At 41.9% G+C, this 23,638-nt stretch overlaps 2 protein-coding genes across 2 annotated transcripts in view; both read right to left on the bottom strand.

Annotated features, from left to right (window-relative positions):
- Positions 1 to 16,603, bottom strand: part of igsf11 (immunoglobulin superfamily member 11) — a 59,272-nt gene extending 42,669 nt beyond the window's left edge. Inside the window, exon 1 of the mRNA XM_031573649.2 lies at positions 15,840 to 16,603. Within this exon, the coding sequence (XP_031429509.1) occupies positions 15,840 to 15,900 (61 nt within the window). The 5' untranslated portion in view covers positions 15,901 to 16,603. The remainder of the gene's footprint in view (positions 1 to 15,839) is intronic.
- A 3,533-nt stretch (positions 16,604 to 20,136) lies between these two features.
- LOC105897178 (splicing regulatory glutamine/lysine-rich protein 1-like) lies at positions 20,137 to 23,483 on the bottom strand. The gene is made up of 4 exons (XM_031574168.2): positions 23,309 to 23,483; positions 23,043 to 23,179; positions 22,118 to 22,288; positions 20,137 to 20,398 (listed from the first exon to the last, which is right to left on the bottom strand). The coding sequence occupies exons 1-4, from the start codon at positions 23,328 to 23,330 to the stop codon at positions 20,393 to 20,395; spliced, it is 336 nt and encodes a 111-aa protein (XP_031430028.1). The 5' UTR covers positions 23,331 to 23,483; the 3' UTR covers positions 20,137 to 20,392.
- Positions 23,484 to 23,638: the final 155 nt, after the last annotated feature.

Below are 23,638 nucleotides of genomic sequence, written 5' to 3'. Positions count from 1 at the left end.
GTGGGCCCTGAGGGCACTGGTGAGGAAATCTATAGGCTACAGGCAACAACTAGATTACATTCACCAGAGTGCAGTTGCATCATGGGAAAACGAGGGCTTGTAGCTTCACTTTGGACAGAGAGAGAGAGGGAAAGAGAGAGAGAGAGATAGCAGAGCGAGACAGAGAGAGAGAAAGAGGGAGAGAGAGTGCTAAAGCGTACTACAGGAGACAGCAGATGGTAGGGATTATTCTGGCCTAAAATACTCCCCGCGATTCTCTGAGGGAAGCCAGGGACGTAAATCGCAACAAGACTCCATCTGCTTGAAATGCCCATAAACGCAGGAATAGCGCTTAAATCAAACACTGTGCTTCTGGGTCCGTAAATACAGGCTTGTTTATTGTTGTTATTATTACTATTTCAGTCTTCTCAAGATGACGCTCCAACAGACATATTTTTTTTGTTGCTGTTGTTTTTTTTCACTCCAAGTGTCCAAACATGGCTTTAGGGTGTAGGTGACTTCAGGTAAGTGTTCAGCATAAGAGAGCAGAGGGTTCAGATAAGTGTTTCTTCTCGACCAGCATAAGATAGCAGAGGGTTCAGACTGATGTTTCCTATCCCTTCTCTGACATACCTGACAGACCAAAACTGGAGACATGACTTGAAATCAAATACGATATTCATGTGGTAGTACAACTTCATATACCGTCTATGTAAAGATGTCACCCTACCTTTTGAGAGACGTGGTAGTTGTCCTGAAACTCAGATAAGGTAAGTAAGTACTTTCAGAGAAGTCCTTTCAGAGAATTTCCAGAGCTGTGCACCATAACATCACTTAATGCTTAAAATGAACCACATGGCAAATTAAGCTGAGTTCATAGAAGACACTACATGAATAAATCACATGTATAAAAATCAATTATTCAGATGATCTAGACTGTTAATAGGGATTTGTATCTTGACATCCTAATGGAATTACACAGTGTCCAGTGCATGCGCATGTTTTCGAGGACATAACTAAGTATCATAGATGACACAAGCATATCAGATTACTGAGCATAAAACTCTTTGCACGCAATGCAGCTTAAATCCATACATTAAGGGCTTTGTAGTATTCTGCTGTCAGATGACATAATAGTTTCAACTCAAATGCGTTTATATTTTACACCACATAACAAATACTGCGGTGTAAAAATACAACGTGTCAAGAAATTACTGATACTGTGAAGGCTAGTTAAAAATGTGTTCGATCCTCACCTACATCATACTTACTGTTTTGTTTTGTTAAGCATGAGGTTTTTTTGTCAAAAGTATAAAAATGCAATTTGACTCTTCGTAAGGTGAAAAAACGATTATGTGCAAGGTGCATGGCCCCAGTCCAGGCCCTGATTGATTTTCCACACATTGTCAGAACCCTAATTAAAACGCTTCCCCTGCACGGAACATAAAGTAATTATAAAGCTATAGATCGCCACCACCACCACCACCACTGCCACCTCAGTCCCTCAGTCCCAGCCTCACACTACGCACCATCAACAGCATCATCACCCACCAAACGAATTAGTGCGTCAGATCATGCAACTCAATTTCACTATTGATGGTTTTCTACTGCATGCCAATACAATGAGAGAGGCTGTCAGCTGGAGGGGACTGAAAGCGACTGAATGTGTCCTAAGAGCACGTGTAGATCTACTGTATAAAAAGCAGATGGAGAAGTCAAATGTATTGCCACGTTATGTAAAGGAGCACCCGAAAGTCTATGCAATATTCATGCGCGCGTAACATTAAGAAGTATGATTATGTGTGCTTATGGTGCTCATTTGTTGGTCTAGGCCTGGCTGTGCTGTGAAGCCATGCCGTGTTCCGCACTCGTGTGCAGGTGGCAGTTCCATTCCCGAGTCGACGTGCGGTATGAACATGCCACCAGTCCCTAGAAATCATGAATACTTCATGCACATTCTCATTGAAACACGGGACACTAAATAGAGCCGGATCCATCCAGCTGCAGAACCCATGACAAGGCCTGTAATTTCATAGAGGAGGAGATGAACCCTATACAATCGGACCAGAAGACGTCATTTCAGGTCGTATAAATAGCCACAAGCCCACTTAAAAGAGCTGTTCTTCACACCTTCTGGAGATTTACCAGACTAATGGGCTTCCACTTTACTGCGTATGATTGGCCAATTACATTAAAGATTAATTAGTCTAATTATTTCCGACAATATGGCATACGTGCTGAGTAACTGTATGCATACTGCTGAGTTTCACATTGAAATAGTCTGAGCATACTAATGCGCTCTGTGCTGTGTCAGTCCATAATCAACCAGAAGATTTCAGTCTCCCTCTCACACATATACAAACTTTATTTCTCTATCTTTTCCCAATCTAATCTGATGGGCCATGTTTGGTTTAAAAATGTTTTTGACAAGCGGGAAAAAGGGAGAAGACTTTCGGTTCTTTTCCCCACCCTAATACTGTCCCTCCCTCAACACAACTATATGTGAACCAAGAAGTGGTTATACATATTTCCAAACCTATCATGCCACAACTGACAATCCAGCTAAACCAGTGTACCGGCAAATTACAATGTCTATGTATTTTTTATGTATACAACAGAACATGAAAACATCAACACTCAATCTGCCATATTGAAACGAACATTTAAAAGAAAGTAAAGCACGCAAAGAAGAAAGCTTAATCATTGAAAAGTGGGGGGAAAAACCTGAAAAGACTGACAGTATGATGATAATCTATTTTCTGCATGACAAAGGCACTAAATGTGAAGGTGACTACTTTTCACCAGCCTTGCGTTAGGAACAATCTCTGCCTATCAAAATGGATTTCAATGGGGGCACTTTGAATGGCTTCAAGTGGCTCTATTTCAGAGTTGGATGTGCAATCATTTCATCAGACGTCAAGCTGGGAGAGAGAGAACTGTGCATCAAGAAAATTGTTTTGAAGCGCATTTGCCGTTGGAGATGGCTTAAATCCTGACAAAGTCTCTGTGCGGGCGTCAAAGAGATATTTAACACACAAAACAAAAAGTGTAATTTTTCTCTAATTTACAATCAACTCCCTCAAAAGAACATGCTGTCAACAAATCAACTGGAATGTCCTTCGTTGCAGTGCAACTGTGCAGACACAAGAAAATAAACTGAGATAAAAACACACACACATCAAACAAGAGGTGTTCAGATGGCTGACCGTTTACATTGAATTCCAACCTCTCTGACATTTTGGTGTGAATTCTAACCTGTTAGGTGAGCAAACAATGGACACCGACAGCAACCTCGTCTGTTACCATGGAGACTGCAGCAGACAGACGACACAAAAAAAAAACCTCACTAAACTGGAACTATGAACTGATGAAATTAAACAAAAATGGACACTCGCCTTACTTAATTATTTGTTTCCTTTGCCTCTGTGTTAGCCGTATCAAAGCCGCTGTTGACTTAATTGTACAGTTAGTCATCGTCATTTATTTTGCTTCCCAGAATGCACAACACTCACAACCAGGACCTGACCTACAGGCCTCATGCCTTTTGTTTCACATCTGAGAAGAGGATTTGTTTATTTACAAAAGAAAAAAATGCACGCTTTTAACGAGCAAGCAGCTCACAGTACAGTACAGTGTTTAGAGTGTTTCATCAAACGCTCACTGGAGTCAAACCCCCTGGACCCTGTGGGCTAATTGCAGCAAAAAGGGGGAAGTGGTACATTTCTGTTGCATGCTGAATATTCATAGATGTGTTCCTGTATTATGGCTGCTCTTTGCTTGCTCTCTCCTTCTCACTCTCTCTCTCTGTGTGTGTGTGTGTGTGTGTGTGTGTGTGTGTGTGTGTGTGAGAGAGAGAGAGAGAGAGAGAGAGAGAGAGAGAGAGAGAGAGAGAGAGAACCACAATAACCAGCAGTTAGTGACCAGCTGGACAGTTACCAGCACTTCAGCATCCTTTTTTTCTGTCGAATTAGTGAAAACAATTATTTTTGATCACCACACTGTTCTGTTTAAGCCTTTGCACTCTTTCACTCCATTGACAAAACTCAACCTGATGACCTCCACACATTACTGCATTGAGCAGAATCACTGTGTATATGTTGATAACAAGGCAGTGGACAGTAAAAAGAAAATTGTCTTCACATTGTCATGGTATGGTTCTCTAGGAATAGTTTAATTTTGTTATCGTCTGTTGTCACTTTCTTAATGTGTAGATGGACCTTGCAAAATACATGTTTATTGCTTGGTTACTTGTTTCAGTTCCAGTACCAATTTAAGTGCATTGATATACCATTGACTGAAAAATACTCAGATGCATTGTTGGTTTGGGATCTAATTTGGAATATTGAGCCGACCACTGAGTAACTATTGCAAACCAAGATTTTTTTTATCTACATCTTCCATAACCATGAGGACGGAGAAAAAAACACAAGCACCTACAACAGTTAGGTGCCACTATGGTGCTTTTCATAATGAAAAATTATTTGTTTATCTTATTACATGACCAAGTCCCTGAGGCCCTAACCTAGATTACACTACAAAGACCATTCATCATTAATGACAGTACCTTTTAATACAGCTCATGTATAGTTAATTTTCACATAAATTAGCTTTGCCTACATATTTAACAACATGTATTCGCAAACGGGGATGCAGCGGTTTGTTCATACTGTGAATGCGGCTAATCAATCCAATGGATTAACAAAGGGAAAATGGGGAAACTCCATCCGATTGGTTGATTTGCAGGCCTCATGGCAAGAGGTCAGAGCCTTCCCGGACACACCACACCATCCTCGGTGATTGTGTTTAAATTAGTGGCCATCATTAGATTGGAGAGACGATGACTTTGTTGACCTCAAATCCCTTGGCGCGGGCCATTGCACGGGTTGTAGGTGACGGCTCGCACACGCACGCGGGGACATCTAACCCCGACTAACCCTGCATGGCCCTTCTGTTGCGCAACTGCACCAGCCACGAGGAATGTCACAGAGTTCACTCACTTCAGCGCCTCAGCCGGGCGCGGCGTCTCTACATGGTCTCTACATGCTGCCTGACCACACAGAGACAGGCAGGCTAGATTTACTATGCAGGCGAAAAAGACTTCTATGTACTATTGTGGTTCTTATACGCTTTTGCGCTGGGTGGGTCTTTAATGGGTTTGGGCCCTAACTTCATTGACAGGCAGCGAGCAAAGCAACAAGCAAAGCCTGCCACGCATGAACTGAAGCTTACTTGGCAAAATCATTTTGCTAATGTAATACCATGAGCAAGAGCCTATTCACAAACATGGGTGGGTCAGTGCAATGATTCCGCACACCACAAGCTGCCAAGCTTTTGAAAAAAAAGATTTCCAAATCACAAAACCGTGCGAAACTCATTACTATGGAGAATAGCATCTCTCAAGTGCGGACAGACTGATGGCACCCACCTCCCCTCCTCAGATGAGGGGAGATTGACTGTATCGCCGTGTGACATGGTTTAATTTACTGTGAGAATACATCAGACCTACACTACTTCAGAACGAGGTGGTTTTTATGCGAAGTCCACTGTTTGCCTAATTCAGAAGGGAATGATATAAATAGCCTTGTCTTCTCACACCTGCCGATCTCCACTGCAGGAAGCCACCATCTCCAGCAATTCCTCTCGCAACACACCACAGAGGCCAAATGCAGACACAGTTGGCTCTGGTCACATCACCATCCTAGTTCCATCTCATCTGCTCTGCTCTTCGATCCTCTACAGCAGTTGGTGGAGGCTGCAGTCGGAGAAGCCGAGTCCCTAAAGAGCTCCTCAGTGGCTCCACACATGTACGGAGGACAGTGAGGTGACAGTGAGAACAGCGTCGCACACCAGGAGGTTAATATTCAAGTGTCAACAGATGCTTGTAGAGAGCTGCTCATCCCGAAATGCTCCAAGGTAGGTGTGTAAGAGTTGAAACACACACACACACACACACACACACACACACACACACACGATGCATGTCATTGTTGCACACAATGTAATTGGTCCCTGAGGAGACGTTCATAGGCATTTGGAGAAGCTGAAATTGCAGTGAATCTCTGTGTCTGCTGTCAGGGTCAATATTAAAAATGGATCAATGGATCTCCCGGAGCCACTGTTTCGTCAACAACTGTTTAATTAAAAATTCCTACCAGAGGACACTGTAAATCCAATTCAAATGTCAGCATAACAAAGTTTTATAGCACCCTACTAAACACCACAGCTCCATGAGTGAATTCCAAACGAGTATCCTTTTTTAAACACTGAGGCACCAAAGGATTTTATTAAATTCAAAAGCATGTAAAAGAGAACAAAAAAAACATGACAACAAGAACAGCCTGATGATTTAATGCAGCCATCTAACTCTGGAATAGGCTCAAAGAAGGAGAGCGAAGAGAGACAGAAAGAGAGAGACTGTGAGAGAAAATAGAGAGAGATAGAGAGAGAGAGAGAGAGAGAGAGAGAGAGAAAAAGGCAGCCCTCTTCACTATTAGCGGCCTTTCGCTCTGTGGAACAGGGAGGCCCTTGTTTTGCTGCCGCTCTGGCAGGAAACCTGGAAGTTGTGATGTATTCACATGGTAATGACCCTGACAATCAAAACCCCCAGTGTCTGGCACCGCTCTGGCCCTGCTCAAAGACCCATCGCCAAGGATACCAGCTTGAACAGACTGCTTGGCAGCGAGTGAGAGCGAGAGGCGAATTAAGAATTCTGCGCGGTACCCCGTTTCCTTCGAAACAACATTGCAGAGGCCCTGCTTTCACCTGCTGTTCGCCAGGAGAGCGTGCATCTGAACAGACGATCAGATGGCTCATCCTGCACGGCTACTACGCCTGCATCAGGACCACAGAGGCTTGCCAGGGAAGAGCACCACAGCAGCATTAGCAAACCCAAACAAACACGCTGTTGAGTTTTAAGCATCCCGCGTTTCCATGTGCTTTCGTGTCACACTGTGACCAGCCGCACTCCTTTTTAAACTTCAGTGATTAAAGAAAATTCTGATCACAGGCACCTGGCAGTTGCGCAACAAACAGAATCAATCTGTGGAGTGGGGCCGTGCAACACGAACGCATGAAGTTGTTTGATGTGACGGCTGAATAGCTCATTAGTGTGTGATAAAGGAGGCATTTGGAACTAGCATGCTACGGTTAATTGTACAATGTGTAGCACACCTGAGTCTTCTGAACTCAGGAGCGTGTGACATAAATGAAGTGTTTTGGAAAACAGACTAGATGAGTTCCTGAGGCTGTGCATCTCCCGAGAGAATAACCTTTTGCCTCCTAAAAGAACGGGAAAAAAAAGTGTGGAGAAATGGTCTATAAATTTAGCGAGTGATACTGCAGTCGGACACTCTCCCGTTGTTAGTCAGGCAGAGATGTTTTCTTAATGAAAAGGTACACATAGAAACTGACGAAGGCATTCGTTCCCAACAACCCCCCGTTGCCCCCCCCCCCCCCTTGTAATGATGCCCCCAACAGTGGGCCCTCTCAACTTTTACATGTGACTAGAAAGCCTGAGCCTCACACAGTAGCTTAGCAACACACACAGAGACAGAGAGAGAGGCAACGCGTACAGTCTTGCCTTGGGTGGTCGCCCCCCCGCTCCCAAAAGCCAGGCAAACATTTCAACTAAAGGTTCGCTCTTTACTTCACTCGGCCCTGCCGGCTGGACTCTCCTGAGTCTGCCTGCGAAGAAACTGAACCCAATCCAGCCGCTGAAGAGCTGCCTTTGATATCAGCGCCCGCTGAAATATTAATACCGCACCGACATCACAGCCATCTTTCCATTTCTAGGGCTATGTTAAGGATGTTGAGTAAAGAAAGTGCGATATCACATGGGCTCGTTAGCATTTTGATAAGTAATTAATTCTTCAAACCAATTTAAATGAGGATTAATTATAATTACCCTAATTTTGTCGAGCATGGCCGTGTAATCATTTGAAGCAAAGTTGAAGCAGCCCTATTCAGTGCTTTTTTTGAAGCGTGTTGCGAACAATCTGAAACACCCATCTCCTATTGCTCGAGCAAGAACGCTGTTCTTCGCCTCATAGTCAACGCGGTAGATGGGCTAATTGTTTTTTTTTCCGTCAATTCAATGACTATGCATTCGCAATTATCAGCGTCTTGAAATTGTTCAACCATTTCAGTGAATCCTCCCACAAGGGCTTTGCCACAAAATGCCCCCATCGTGAAAGTATGCATTGTCTGATCGTGCAACTAAGAGGAGCTGTCATTAAAACAATGGTGTGATGTGTTATGGTACCATTCAACTAGACAGCACACACGCACATACGTACACTCACACACACACAGACATAGCGAGAGAAAGAGAGAGATATTTAAGTAAAGAGGGCAAAGACTGCTATATAAAAAGAAAAACATAAGCGAGGAAAAAACAACAGTTTTTTTTTGTTTTTTTTCTAGTCCCACTTTATTAGTTTAATGGCACTAGCACTGGCAGATGAAACACTCATGCCACTTCATTGCACTACAAGAAGGCCAGAGCATTTAGCTAATACAACAAGCTGTGCAGTTTGCAAAGAGCCAAGAGAGCAATTATTTGCTTGTCTTACCAACAATGATAACAGCACACAGCAATCATGTCCAAGATGCACAGATGACAATCAGGACAACAGTCGCTGGTCTGTTCGCTGGAGCTCCACTTACAGAGCACTTTGCCCAATCAAAAGGGACATATTTGACCCTGGTACCAGACACACATTCCTTTCCCCCTTCCATATATGGACAGCCTGTCACACAAACATGGCATTCATCCTTGGGCCTGCGAGAATCTTGATGATAAATGAAAAAAGAAAATGATTAAAGGAAAAAATGTCAGCCCATCATCAGGTACTCACTCAAGCTCGTTGTGTTGACTGTCAAGAGCTTCTCATTACCATTGCAAAAACATCAATACAAAGATGCTATGTCAATGATGCTAGAGTAACTCCAAAACCATGAGATACCTGAGCCAGTAAACCTTTGATCTGAAGCTGTGGTCCAGATCTGCGCTCTCTGCTGTGTATGCTATTAAATAAAAAAGCCATCAACTTTCGCTTCATGGCCCATCTCTCTTGGGTAGCATATAGGATGCGTACGCTGTGTTAACCCTGCGGCTGACATTGATTCTAAGGCCAAGATTGCTGACATACAGATGGCAGTTGTCCTTTTTGGTAACCTTTAAAAAAAAGAGAAAAATATCACCACTAGAGTGGGATTGCATCTATATTTTACACCTCAGTCACATAGACACCTCAGTAATGCATCTTGGGGTTAATCTTAACCTTTCATTTATCAGCGGCTGTGAGAGGCAGGAGAACAGAGGTGGAGGAGGAGGGAGAGCGAGAAAGGGAAGGAGACAGAATGAAGTGGCGGGTTAAAGAAGAGAAGAGGGAGGGAGTCGAAAAGAAATGGAGAGTGAAAAAGGCCAGTGCAGAGAACAGACAGAATGAAAAAAAAGAGAGTGAGAGAGAGAGAGAGAGAGAGAGAGAGAGAGAGAGAGAGAGAGACAGGGAGACAGGCCTGGGCAGGGGTGGGTGGTTGAGAGTGACAAACAGTGAAACGAGAATCAGGTGCTGCTGTGATGGGGGGAGGGTTGAAGATGAAAACGGAGAAAAAGACATCGGAAAAGAGAGGGGAATTGAATTGAAGATGTGTAAGTGCTCCATATGAATACAAAGCAGGTGAGCTGGGCTCACAGCAGGCAGGTACAGCAGCACATGGAGAAAAGGAAAAGAGACAAACGGAATTGAATGGAGTGACCAAAGACGACAAGGTCCGAGAGAGGTCCGAGTTGGTGTGGAGGGGGGTCAGTTCACACCAGGGCAGAGAAAGAGGCTTGTCCTCTCGCCTGTGGCTCATAGATACATAAACCCCAAAAGCTATCTATAATCTATAAATCACGGCATAGGGGAACGAGAGTTGTAATCTCCAGAAAAGCCTGTCTTAGCGAAAGATTTGGGCCAAATAAACAGAGGAGCACTTTAATATTTTACACATTGTCTAATTCGACTCCCAACCATGTAGGACGTGTAGAGTGGCGGTTCCATTACGCCACACGCTTAATGCCCCTCAAATAGCCAGAATCTACTTAAAAGCCTTTCTACCATGGGATAACCCTCTAATGGCTCACACAGACCTGATCTGGACTCTGAACCACAACTGATATCTTGGCCGATATAGGTGAACCCTTTCTGCTACACCCCCGCATCGTAATGGGTCACACATATAGGTTTGATAGGGGTCGATGCCACGTCTGATTTAGACAGAGACAAGCCTTTCTTGATTCACCGTCCAAACCTACATTGTTGTCCACTAATGGGGTTACAAACATCTGGGTCAGCTGATTTCAAAGGACACTTCACACCTGCCATTGTACCGTTCTGTGCCAATTTAAAACAATAACCAATATGTGCACACAATATGTAATCTGTGTCAGATTATTTCAAATACACTGACAAGCCTACATCTGCTGTGCGTGTGTAAGCGGGGCTTCTTACACAAACTGTATTATTACTACGCAGCAACACACAAAAAAAAAAGAAATAACGGAATCAGTGGACACAACGTGGCAAAACTGTATGGAGAGATAATGCTCTAAATAATCCCCGGGCACGACCAACTGACCAAACAGCAGATCCACAGCGGGACAAAACCAAACAGAAACAAATGAAAACGAAACACAATGTGTCATCTGTGGCTTCATCCGTAGATGAGTGGGGAGGCAGCGGCTAGATGAACAGTTTAATATGCTTTTAGAATGTACAGATGGGATCCCTTGTCCTGCCCTCATGCTTACACGCATCAATCTACCGCACTAGCACACGTCAGGCTCGGGGCTCCAGGCTTAACGTGTTCATGCCAGCTGTGTTAATTTGTGCTGCAGAAAGAAAGAAAGAAAAAAAATGCATAAAGCAACATTTATTTTTTTCATCTAGGTGAGGGATGAAGGGATTGAATAGACGGAGAGAGACCAGGCCAATGTTGTCCTTCTGAAGACGCCGCACATCCCAGGCGGGGACTGTTACCTTTCTCTCTCTTTCTCCAGAGAGGGGCCGGCCGCTCCGCGTCTTGGCGCTTGTATATTTTTAAAGCATTAAAAGCTCTCCCTGTGGAGCCAGGCCAAACCCGTCACTATCAGGTCAAGGAGAAATACAAAAAATAAATAAATAAATAAAAATGGAAATGAACAGAGCTTGACTGTGATGGCTGAGACAAATTGGAGAGGACAGACAAACTGAAAGGTTATGAATTACCAATGAAACTCACAAGCATGCAGCATGATTAATAAAACAGAGCCACCAACAAAGTGCCTGCATTGCACTACTATTTCCATAGAAAGGGAAAGAGCCATGAAATTAATTCACGGGAGAGGGAATCTCTCCGATTGTGAGGTGATGTCATGGCATGAGTGATCATTCATTTTTCATCAATGTGAATGTGTTGGCAGCTAACATGACAGTGAACCTGTGATGGTGGGCTCAGTATATGCAGTAAATACAACAAGGAAGCTAACGTGAATGTCAAGGCACAGAGGGTTTTGCAGAGGGAATATCTTATGCAGGAGAAATGTCTTAAGCATCCCATTCTGGCTGCCCTTGAGTTATATTTGAGTGAGAAATAAACTACCAGTGTCATGCATTCCATGGCCAAGGATGTTTCCTTCTGTAGAAAGGATTTCAGATTTTTGGAGGGAGCCCAGCACATCTCACACACATTTGAGTATTTTGAAAATTGACTACAATAAAAATCCTCACACTTGCTGAATCTGATTTTGCCAAAGGGGACACCTCCAAGAAACCGGAACCAGACAATCTTTTTTTGCCAGTATAATGATGCTTGAGTTTTTTCAAAGGAAGGGAGGGGAAAACAGCAATGCACGGAAGCCTCCATTATTCAAGTCGTAGTGGCAAGCTGTGAGCAACTATGGGCAATTTTAGAAATTACATTCAAGCTATTTGAAATTATCTGGTGTGTATTTTTAGAGTTCCAAAATGATCCGGTCCAGAGGCTTTTAGTAAACCTTTTGAATATCGCACTTCCAAAGAGACTGCTCACTGCTCATTCCTTTGGATGGATCTGTTCAGCCATAAAATCAGTGCGTCGTTTTTATTTAACAGCTGAAGGAAGGGGACCTAAACCTTCAGCACCAGGCCATTACTGCCAAATAACAACCACGCTCCATTTGTCATGATGACAACAATTCGCACCGGATGAAATTACTGTGAGAGTAAGGAGTTAAAACAGGTCTCCAAGCAACAAATTGCACCACTGTCCAGTAAGGAATAATTCTGTTGGATGTATGGTGACAAAAAAGTAAAACCATTTCAGATAGATAAAATCACAACGGTATTGGCACCCTGTTGGCTTGTCTCACACATATTAAACCCAGCCTCAGGTGACTGCATGCCGAGGGGCTCGGGGAGACCCAATGGCACCAGAGGCATTACTGTCTATCCCATAACTTCATAAACTGCGCAGCAGAGAGAGGGGAATAAATCCTGAGTCGCTTCCTTTTTTGAAGTGCCTAGTCCTATTATTGGCGTACCCCAGGAACAGTGCTCTGTTGGTCCACTTTGTTGGCGAGGAGAGTCGTGTGTTGTTGGAATGTATTAGACCTCAACTAGACTTGTTTATAATTCTACTGCAATACTCAAAGACTTAAAAGGATACCATTACAGACTCTGAGTCACAGAGTGCTATCTATTGAATATGCAGCACAAAAGCAGCTCCCATAAGAATATAACATGGATGGATATCTATATATGTTCCTCTTGCTAAACTAGCAAAGCAAGGCGTAAGCACCAAGGTCATAGATTCAATTCCCAAGGAGCACACATACAATTTATATCCTACCCCTATGGCCCATTGCTTGTTAAAAGAATAAATTAAAAACGTGATACCTGAGACACTAATTTGCAAACCTCATCTGCAACACAATGTTTCTGAGTCAGAAGAATAACATAAAAGCGTATTGCCTTGTGCCCTTACCCTTTCCAACCTTACAGCTGAAAGGATGTAAAGTGGCATTTTGGGGTCCAACTGCTCTGCCATTCAACCTACTACTTCTCTTAAAATACAACCCGGCCCCCCATCATTTATTGATATATTTCCCAAGAACTGGCATGAACAGTCTACAGTTTCTCTTCAGCCGATTCCAGTCACTCATACACATGTACTCTGCAAGCAGTCCCAAAGGTCTTTTAATTTTTGAGAGGCTATTTTTAGCAAAAGATAATCGAGGTGGAAACTTCCATCTGTCCAATACACACACTCCAGCTGCTCCTTTTTTGAGGAGAAAAAAAGCATAATTATCTGCCTTTAATATCTCGCTGCCATGTTGCAGCAATTGTAGTACAAATGCTACTGTATATATGCAATTCTACACTGGATGGTGAGTGGACTGTTTAGAAAAGGTGAAAATCTGTTCAAAGGCACAACATAAATGATTTATTCCTATCCTGAAACTGCAAGCATCTTGACACTGTAAACAAACAGCGACTTAAACATTTTAAATGGATGGGAGACGAACACTGAGTTTAAATGTACTGTGCCTGTTCAGTCATTGACTCTTTATGAATAAAAATAAAACTTAAAAAATATATATTTTTTAAAGTTTTATGATGAAAACAGTTTCACAAAAAGAAACTTGTAGTCCGCCATGCATCTTTACTTCATTTGTTTTTGTTTCATTCTCTGTTTAGTTGAGAAGTTCATAGTCACCACCTCTGATGAATTTTAATTGTCAGAATTGATCAGCATGCCGGATTGGTTCCTGGGGCCTGAAGCTGCACAGTGAGATCGTTAGAGCCGAGCTCAGCCAGCCAACCCAGTGGAAAGCCAGAGGCTCCTCTTCTTTTTTCCTTTTTCTTTCATTTTTTTTTTAAAAGTCAGCCAATCTCTCATTTATTCCGTCTAAATCATTTCACGACCCTTTGATCTGGAACAGCACTTCAGTCAAAACCTGTGATGACTTTTTCATCAGAGCCCTCTCTTTTGAGGTTATTTTTTTTGGTTGTTGCTCTCTCTAGGTACAGTTTGCTCTCTCTAGGTCTCTCTCACAGTTCATTTCTCCGGCAAAGACCACCAACTCTGCTCGGGTCATTTATTAATGGTGACAAATTAAAAATGTATGTATTGAGGTCTGGCCGTGCGAATGGATGGCGACGCAAACTGGGCGCGACAGCTGGACACGGCCTGGCCAGAACTCAAGACAGATAGAGAAGCTGGGTTGGGGCACTACACATAGAGTCACCACTGACCAGGCACAGAGATGACACTGATTGGAGGAATCATGGAGATATCAGTTAAGCCGTACGGATTGGGTTAGTAGAGGTGCCCAGTATAAAGACAGCATGATGACATGTACAGCCTTTCTATCAGGCCAATGAGAGATATGGTAGTGACAGGCCAGTTTCAATAAGCACTTAAAAATGTAGAAGACCACTGGTTGAATAGCACAAGGACTACCCATATACATAAAGCTTTGATGAGTCTTAAGTTCATTGCTGAAAAGATTGGCAGTTCAATTCTGGTAGCCCCTACATGACAATCCATTTATACATCTGTTCCAACCCAGAGCCTTTCCGACTGATATGGACGTCATTGGTGATCTGTCTTACATTTTAGTAGTAATGACTGTCTGTAAATCTCCAAAGAGAGAGAAATGGTCACTATTGAAATATTTCTATAAGTGGGCTAGCCATAATTTGTCAGTCAGTCACCCTTGAACTGCCTTATTGCATAGAGAGGATAAAATAAGAGAAACCAAAACAGTGAATGGTTGAGTTTTGCAGATGTCAGTTATAAAAACTGCATGAGATAAATCTTTCAGCATGGTAAAATAGCAAATGCTTCATATTTGTTGTAAAATGTCTTTTTAAGATCTATATGTAAATCGACTGCTTGGTGGCTGAGGTAAAGAGGGGAGGTAAAAAGGATCAGGATCATACACCATACAAGTTGTAGAATCATACAACTTCTCAACTAAGGAGGCCAGCACAGACTCTTGTTCGGAAATAAGCAAATAAACTACGAAAGTAAAACATAAAAATAAAAACAGGAAGACGAATCTGGAGGCATTAAAACATTTGGCATTTGTCCATTCCAAAGAAAACAAAGAACGGGTAACGTTAATGACGTTTGTTTTGCAGTGCACAGTAAACTTCTGGACTCTGAATACACTGCTGACGATGACAACGCTTATCACGTGGACGAGTGCTCCGCTTAATCGCAAGGATTACAGGCTGCAGACCTTCACCGTCTGGCTCTTCGTTTCCATTTCAAATACGGAACATTCAACTACATGTAGTTCTCGGTATCCGTAACATATACAATTTTACCCTTTAAAACTGTTTTCTGATACCCATATCAATCTTCCACTACTCCTGCAATTTTAAATAAAAACTCCATTAGCCTGGCACAGAGGTTTAGTGACAGACAATACATTGACAACATTTTGCGAGGCCACGCAGACCCAAGCGATACAGAACTGTCTGTTTGTGAAAGAAATCCCAGCCAACTGAAAATAATGTTGTATTGCGCATAGTATATTGTATTACCGCAAATAATAGTATCCTAAAGGCAGATACGACAGCGAATTTAACAGAGTTTGAGCTTCGCTGCAATGCATAGATTGTCAGACCCTGGACGTTTACCGTCTAAAACAAGAAAATGTACCCTGGACCCGTTAAAGTTTTATACTGTTGACATGTTGACGATACATTGGTCTTCACGGAGATCACTGTGACCACCCTAATGAATGACTCGCGCTACCAGTTTGTCAAAGAACCGTGGTGTCAACCAAAGTTGAACACGAACCTTGCTTCAAGAAATCCTTAACTTTGGTAAATAAAACCACTTACCCTCCATGCAAAATAAAACCAGCCAAGCAATCCATAGGTCAGAGTTGTGGAATTTCAACATTTTCGTGAATATCTGTAGAGACGATGGTGTAGGTTGTCTTGTCAATGGAACTTAATTGTTTCTCCACAGTTTCTTAGACGAAACACAACTCTCTTGCGAAAGCGAATACATGAATACTCAGAAAGGCGTCTCTCTTTTATCCGTCGTTGGAATATAACCCAGTTCTTCAAACAACGAAAAACAAACTAAAACAACGAGCAGAGCATAGCTGCATGAAAAATCAATGTTCTTTCTGATCACTTCTTAAATTGATATAGACCTTGCGTCCTCTCCGAGTTGATACCCTTCCGTTGCCCGCCCAAGCTCCTCGAACATACAATACTGTTATCCCCTCAAAGCAACGTCACATTCACCGTTATATTATAAACACCGTCCAAAGGAGTGATTTCTGTAAGATCCTTAACAGTGCCATGGCTTGGCTTACTGTTGTTTCTTGTCCGTGGACAGCCCGTGCTCCTCATCAGCAGGCACGCACCCGTTCCCAGCTCTGCGCCGTGCCACCAACATTGATTGAAAAGTCTCGGAGACTGTTGCCTGGAGACCAATGACGCCCGTTGGAGGTGGAGGAAAATGATGCCCTCCTCTGGTTTAGTGAAGCTATAATTGTATGAATGATGCACTGCGAGAGTGTGTCATTCCCTGCAGGTAGATATTTTATGTAATGATCAGAGGTTGTGATTTCTTTGAGTTTTCTGGTTACTTTTAGGCTAATGCGGCAGATCAGCAGACTCTACTGAGTATGACAATTTATTTGAAAAGCATACACATGAAGGCTACGTTTTATGTAAAACACGGTGACGTCTTCAAAACATTATAGACGTAGCGTTTCTCGTGTTCAAATAAATTGAAATGCAAATGCTAGTCAGTCAGTAGTTTGCAAATGAAAGAATGCGCCAGCTTTAATGTAACTGCAAGGCCAGATTTAGAAGTTTAGGTACGCTTTAATTAATTGGACAATAGTTGAGAAGCAATTGCATACTGATTACTTTAAAAATTGTAACTGAAATTGGGGAATGTAAGATTAGTGTCGACCTGTTCTTTCCCCCAGATTTCCATCGAGCGATTTGGCAGTCGAGCTGTATAGAGTCTGTATTTGCATTCTCATGCTGTTTCACTTTCCCTCACACACAAGATTCACATTTCTATTAATTTACACTTGCTGCCCAGCAAAGCGACGTGTGAAGTGTGTGAGGTAGCGTGCAGCAGTCGGCTGAAGTTACATGCAAAGGCAAAACAGCACAAACTGCTGCTAAAGTCCATGCAGCTTACACTCTGAAGTCATTAGCACTTTTCAAACTTTACACACACAAAGGCAAACATACATACTCACAAAAACACACACACAAAAGGATCGCCCTTTGTCATTAGACTCACAAAACTATTTTCAGGGGGGGGGGGGGCGTTATTATGAGTGATGAAAAATGCATGCTGAAGATGGAGAGGGTGCGGCACTGGGCACTGCATCACGAAGTTCTGCGTGTAGCCTTAGGTGCTTGGAAGCATATGAGAGGAACACGCTCGACGCACTTGACAGCAGAATAAGATACTTCTCTTGTATGCCCGGAGGCTTGGGTCCTTTCAACGTCTCTTATCTCGGGCGTGCAGCTCCCTTGTACAAAACAGACTTCTTCAGGAGACATTGCATTGGAGGGAAGAAGCTTTGAAACCAGGCGTGGTATCCGACCATTTCAACTATACATTTCCCATATACCCCAAGACATCAAATATCAAAGCAGAGGAGCATATTAAAGTATCTAATGCCTCATGCATTTTGCAGGAGTGTGGCTTAGGGGACTTGGGGATTTTCTGTAGATGAGGTGCTTCAACCTCAGATGACCACATTTCTCACTTTAATAAGCGCATATGTCTTGTCATTGGACATCGATGGACATCGTTAAATATCAACATCGTTAAATATCAACTTGAATAAAAAGCAAGATATAATAGCCAAATGAACACAAAACAGAGTAAAGAAGGGAAACCAGACTTCACATGCCTGCCATAATTTTGTCACAGCCTCTCAAATTTGAATCATACTCTTACAATAACAAGTTTTCTCCAGTTTGCCCATATACAAAGGTATTCAACCGCCTTAAAATCATTAAGAAATTTCACAATTACAAAAGGTAGTTATACATAATTTCTCAACCAGTATTTTTCTTGTTAACGTATGCTCTAGTACATTTTTAAGTGGTTTATCTGCTAATGTAAAGAAACATACATTAAAAACTGAAATATACTACTTATATAAGTATTCTCCTGTGCTTGAGTTCCAGAATCAGGCAGACTACAAGCTTTTTACAAATGATACAGAGGTGCCACATATTTGACCACAACTGATCATAATTATGTACTACCTATGAGTGGTTAAAGTAGATCGAGAACAGAGAGTTAAGAAACGGTGATTCAAATGCTTAAGTGAGGAACAGACTCCAAGAAAGTATCCAAGTGTCCAATTGAGCACCATTGTATCCATATGAATGAAGTGGAAGTTGTATCACACCACTTAGATGCTGTGTGGAAAAGCCTGTCTCCCAAACCAAGCACCTGAGGAAGATATTAACTGGTGACAGAGACCATGACTGTCCACACATCTCCCAGAAAAATCTATGAAGTTCAGTGGCTAGAATTGAGGTACTGGTGCAGGATTCCACAATTTTAAGAGCTGTACATTAAACTGGACTCCATTGGAGGGTGGCTAAAGCATTAAAGCATGTTTGGAGGTTATGGTAATGTAAGACCAAAATAGAGCTTTGTGGCCAGTCCTTAAAGTGCTATATATGGCGTAAACACTGCCAATGCCTCAAGAAACACCATCCCAGTCGTGAAATATGGCAGTGGTAATCTCATGCTGGAATTGAAGTAAAATCTACACAATATCACAAGAAAACCTGTTGCGGTCTGTTATACAACTAAGGCTTGGGAGAGGGATTACCAGTAGGACAATTGCCCGAGGCACAAGGCTAAAGCAACACGTTCTAGAATGGTTCTAAAAACACAGCAGAACAATGTGCATAGTTGGTGCTGTCTCACTTCAAAGGGGGTTCTGTATCAAGTGTTAATGTAGGGTTGAATAATTAGCCTTTAGAACACACTTTTGCAAACCACTGTATCTTGTGAATCCATTAAATGGCATTTTCATCTAAATCAATAAAATACATGTTATTAGTTCCTTGGCTTCGTTCAGCAGTTGAGGAGCAATTTAGGAATGGAATGCTTGTGGTTGTAAATGTGATCATATGAGTTTAGCCATCAGATTCATTCAATCAAGAAATGGACCTAATTAAGTTCAGGTTTCAAATTTAATTTCTTCCTTGTCAATTAGACACTTCTGTGCTTCAGCATGAGTTGTTCTCCTTGTGTCTTCTTCCAACAAAGCCATGCGTGGTCATAGCTACACACACAAGTTCATTTCAAACGACCACAACATCCACACATATTTTTTAATCCATTATTGATTCCTGTTTTACTCTCTCTTCCATGTTCTCTTGCCCGGCATATCAAAGATTTAAGGAGAAAGCCAAATCTGTTCAGTTAAATGCTAATTGAATTTCGCTTTTGCAGCGGAAAAGTTAAACTGCCCTACACTTTAATATTGATGCTGTGTACAGCGACAGGCAGGCAACCCTGCAGTGTCATGCAGTTTTGCGTCTAGCCTTGTGATTGCTGAATCAATTAATTACAGGCCACTGAACCTTCCGGGTCTCGGTGTCTTTGGCAGGCAAAGCACAGAGGAAAGGAGAAAAAGATGGGTGATGAGAAAACAGGACATGTTCCCACCTCAAAGTTTGCCCCCCCCCAAAAAAATAGTTTTGTGTTTGCACGTTACAGAACTGTGTTTTAATGAAACGTATACACATGCTGTTTATTACAAACTTATGGGATTCTAAATCATGTTAAATCAAACACGGTTTAAAGTCATTAGTTATGGAGATTAATGCCATGCATCAAGATGTAAAAAATATCCAGGTTGCTTATTGAACAGTGCATGTGTATTTGCGTAACAGAAAGTGTTTCTTTGTAGGAAATTGAGGTAAATTATAAGGGTATATGCTTCCCCCTAGTGGTGCAATGGTGTTTTACAAAGAGTGTTGGAAAATCATCTTATGGAAAATCTAAATAATTAGAAATGGATCTAAACAACAAAAAAAAAAAAAACAATGTGTCTTCTACTTAAATTTTTTCTAAGATTAAATGTATAATGGGATATCACAAATAATGTGAAGAGAGTGCAGATAAATTGTAGAGAGCATTTTATTAATGCAATTTTTATTTTCACAGTCAGACTAACTCACACATGTTCAATAGCATGTTCACACATGTTCAACTCTGAGGAGTCCAAGGATCAAGTCCAAGGATAAGGTCATAAGTGGTGGTTATGGGATGTGACAATGACATTTCATATAATTAGCAAGTTAATTTATGACTATATACACAATCTCAGGTCTCCTTCCCCATGCTGCCCTCTTAGGATTGCAATGTCCATCTTGTGCTAATCCTGGCAGAAAAAAAAAGAACACAAATCAACAAATCATTTAGGAATGTCCATAATTAGGGGTGGGAATCAGAGTAAATGAAGATACATTGCGCACGATAACATCACGATGCAGCGATCCTGCACTACTCGATACATTGGACAACAACAATCTATGGTACATCACAATGACTGTGTAACTGAAGAAGAAAAGAAAAATACCCCTGAATAGGCAAAAATCAGGAATTATCTGTTCATCCACTGCATCAGTTTCAGAAAATTTGATAACGGAGCTGAAACGATGCACAAGTGCATAGAGTCAACCCCAGACAAAGGGAGGGTAGTGATTCTCTGGAAAACCAAGATGGTTAGGTGAATACATTTGTTTTTAACTGTCTTGAGTCTGAAAACCATGTATTGATATTTGGTGTCTCCATAATGAATTGCGAGCAGAAATATCGCAGTATATCACCATATCCACTTTTCATCCCACCCCATCCATTATGGGTTATTATGATCCAGCAAATATCCTCCCCACAAATTAAGTTCTGTCAGAGAGCATAGACTTCATTCAAATCATAAGAGGCAAAACCATTCTGCAGAAATATATATATATATATATATATACACTGTATTTTTTTAAGTACTGGCAGTGGAAGTTCCACAAATAAGCAAAGAAGTGACTCTGAAGCAGATTGTTTACATTCACATGTTAGAAACAATTACAACTAGGAAAGTCTTTGAGGCCTACTGAACATACCACCCTGATATATATATATATATATATATATATTTTTTTAAGGTGTTTTCAAAGCTACAGATTTTATTCAACTGCGTAAATAAGCACCCATTCTGCAATTTTGCTTTCATTTGATTGACATGGCATCTACTCTTCATAGAGCTAGCTAACTTTTACCCAACATCTTGTTGCAAGAGCAAAATATTGACATGGACGGATCACTTTTGCTTTATACTGCACTCCAAAGACCTTTTCAGAAAACAAGAATCTGTCGGCAATATGACAGCACTGAAGACTAGCGTGATAACCTGTTTGAGATTATTGACAGCAAATCCACTGGTACATTTTATCATCTAAAATCGCCAACCCCAAGTTAACACTGACTTGTGAAGGAATGCAAACCATCCACACCCATCATTGTGCATGGGGTGGTGCAGAATGCCGTCAATAAGTCTAACCTATACAGGTAAAACCTGATCCCAAATGCAAACTGGCTAGGTGACTATAGCGTACACAGTGACCCCTTCTATCTACTACAAATATGTCTTGTTAATTGCATGGGCTTATCTCTCTTCTGGCCAGTGGAACCACCTCAGGAAAACACCCAAGTTGTCACACCCACTGTTAAAGGAATACAGGTTTCCCCAGATTGTTTTATTTGAGGCAATAACTTTTTCTTTATCTGTGGACTTCCTTGGCCTCTGTATGGCATGAGGCCCAACCTAGTTCCCTCTGTGTATGGGTGTGGTATGAGGAATGTGTGTTTGTGTGTGTTTTTGGCAGTGGATAAACACTAGATTGCCTTGGATTTAGAGCATGTGTGCAAGAATTTAAAAATGTTTAGAACAAACAGTGGATTAAATCCAGCCAAGGCCCAAATCCGTAGAGTGTTACATTTGCCAGCTTTAAATCAGAAAGCCCCAAAGGCTTAAAATAACTCACATATATAGAATGTTGTTAATTGTGTTGATTCTCTTTAGATTCCAAAGTGCTCATCCACTTACCTCATTACTGCTAGAAGAGGAAGAAGAGGATGATGAAGATGATGAAGAGCCGTGGCCATCCTTCTTTTCATGATGTTTATCCTTCTTTTTCTTATGCTCTTTGCTCTTCTCCTTGTCACCACTCTTCACTTTGTGCTTGTCTTTATCCTTATCCGTATCCTTATGTTCACTCTTTAACGACACAATAGTAGAGTTAGCACTAGATTTCATTCAGTCAGTTTCACTTTCTACTAGGAATTAGAGCAGAAGTTTTCACCTCCTCGCCATGACAACTGCAGTGTATGCACTTACAGGGGCAGACATTTTAATCAATGAGTAATTAAGGCATGGGAAGCCCTGTTGGAGTTCTCTTCAGATAGCAGATTCTTTTAGTCTTGTTTTAATCAATTTGTTGCTTTTGAACTACCATCAAAACAAAGCTTTCTTTAAAAGAAAATTGCTGCCACTCAGCAGTGGCACATCTCATTAGTCAAAATGACTAATTACAGCCAATTTACAGCTGGAATCTGTTGCTGCTGATTATCATACAGGAGAGTAGAGAAGAAAAAACACATTAAGCGATTAATTATCCACAAAGGAGGGAAGACAAGTCAGGACACTGCAGATACTTTGGAGGGAGGTAGGCCACTTGTGCTCTAACTGTGAAACGTGGGCCATGATTGCAGACACACACACCAGTTACATCCATACTTTCGCGCACACACGCTTAAATTCTTGTGAGCATGAACATTCTTAAAGCGCACACACGTCAAACCCCAAGCCATAATATTACATACATTAGGCAGTGTGTAAGTACACAAGATCTTTTGGTAACTTAGGTTTTCATTCCCGCACCAATGAGAATAGGCTACCCTGCGCCACGCAGAAAGAGAACTGCACACGGAGATACGTAAATGATGAGGGTGGCACGTCGACAAGCTCTTACCTTATGCTTGTCCTTGTCCTTGCCCTTGCCTTTGTCTTTGTTTTTGTCCTTGTCCGTGTCCTTCTTTTTTCCGAACCCAAACAACCCCTCATCTACATGCCCCTTCTCTTTCTTAATCTTCTCCTCCTTGTCCACAGCTGTACAAATGAAAAGTGCATGAAAACATTATTGCAAGCATACCCAAGCAACTAGTGTTAGCCTAATTTATTTCCTCATCTGATTTGTGCTTGGTAAACAAAGCATGAAAACCATCAAAGAATACTCACCACTTGACAAATCAAAATCCATGACGACCAGCGGTATAACACTCGTCTAAGCTGTGCGTTTACTAACTGACGCTAGCAGCCACCTATGACCAATTTAACCTGCTCTGATCGCACCACTCCCCTTGACCGCACCCTGTAACTACGCAACAAGAGAAATATATGGCTGTAAAGGTGATAGGGGAAGCTAAAGGTACACCCAGGGCCGGCGATTGCTATAGGCGAACTAGGCGACTGCCTAGGGCGACAAATGGGTTGGGGGCGCCCTCTAGGGTCGCCCTTAGACCTACTTCCCATTAATCATAGTGAGAATAACAAGCAAATTAAAACATG

The sequence above is a fragment of the Clupea harengus genome, chromosome 9, assembly GCF_900700415.2.
Source record: "Clupea harengus chromosome 9, Ch_v2.0.2, whole genome shotgun sequence".
Taxonomy (NCBI): Eukaryota; Metazoa; Chordata; class Actinopteri; order Clupeiformes; family Clupeidae; genus Clupea; species Clupea harengus.
The sequence above is the reverse complement of the archived record's forward strand: the minus strand, read 5'-3'. Positions and strand labels throughout refer to the sequence as shown.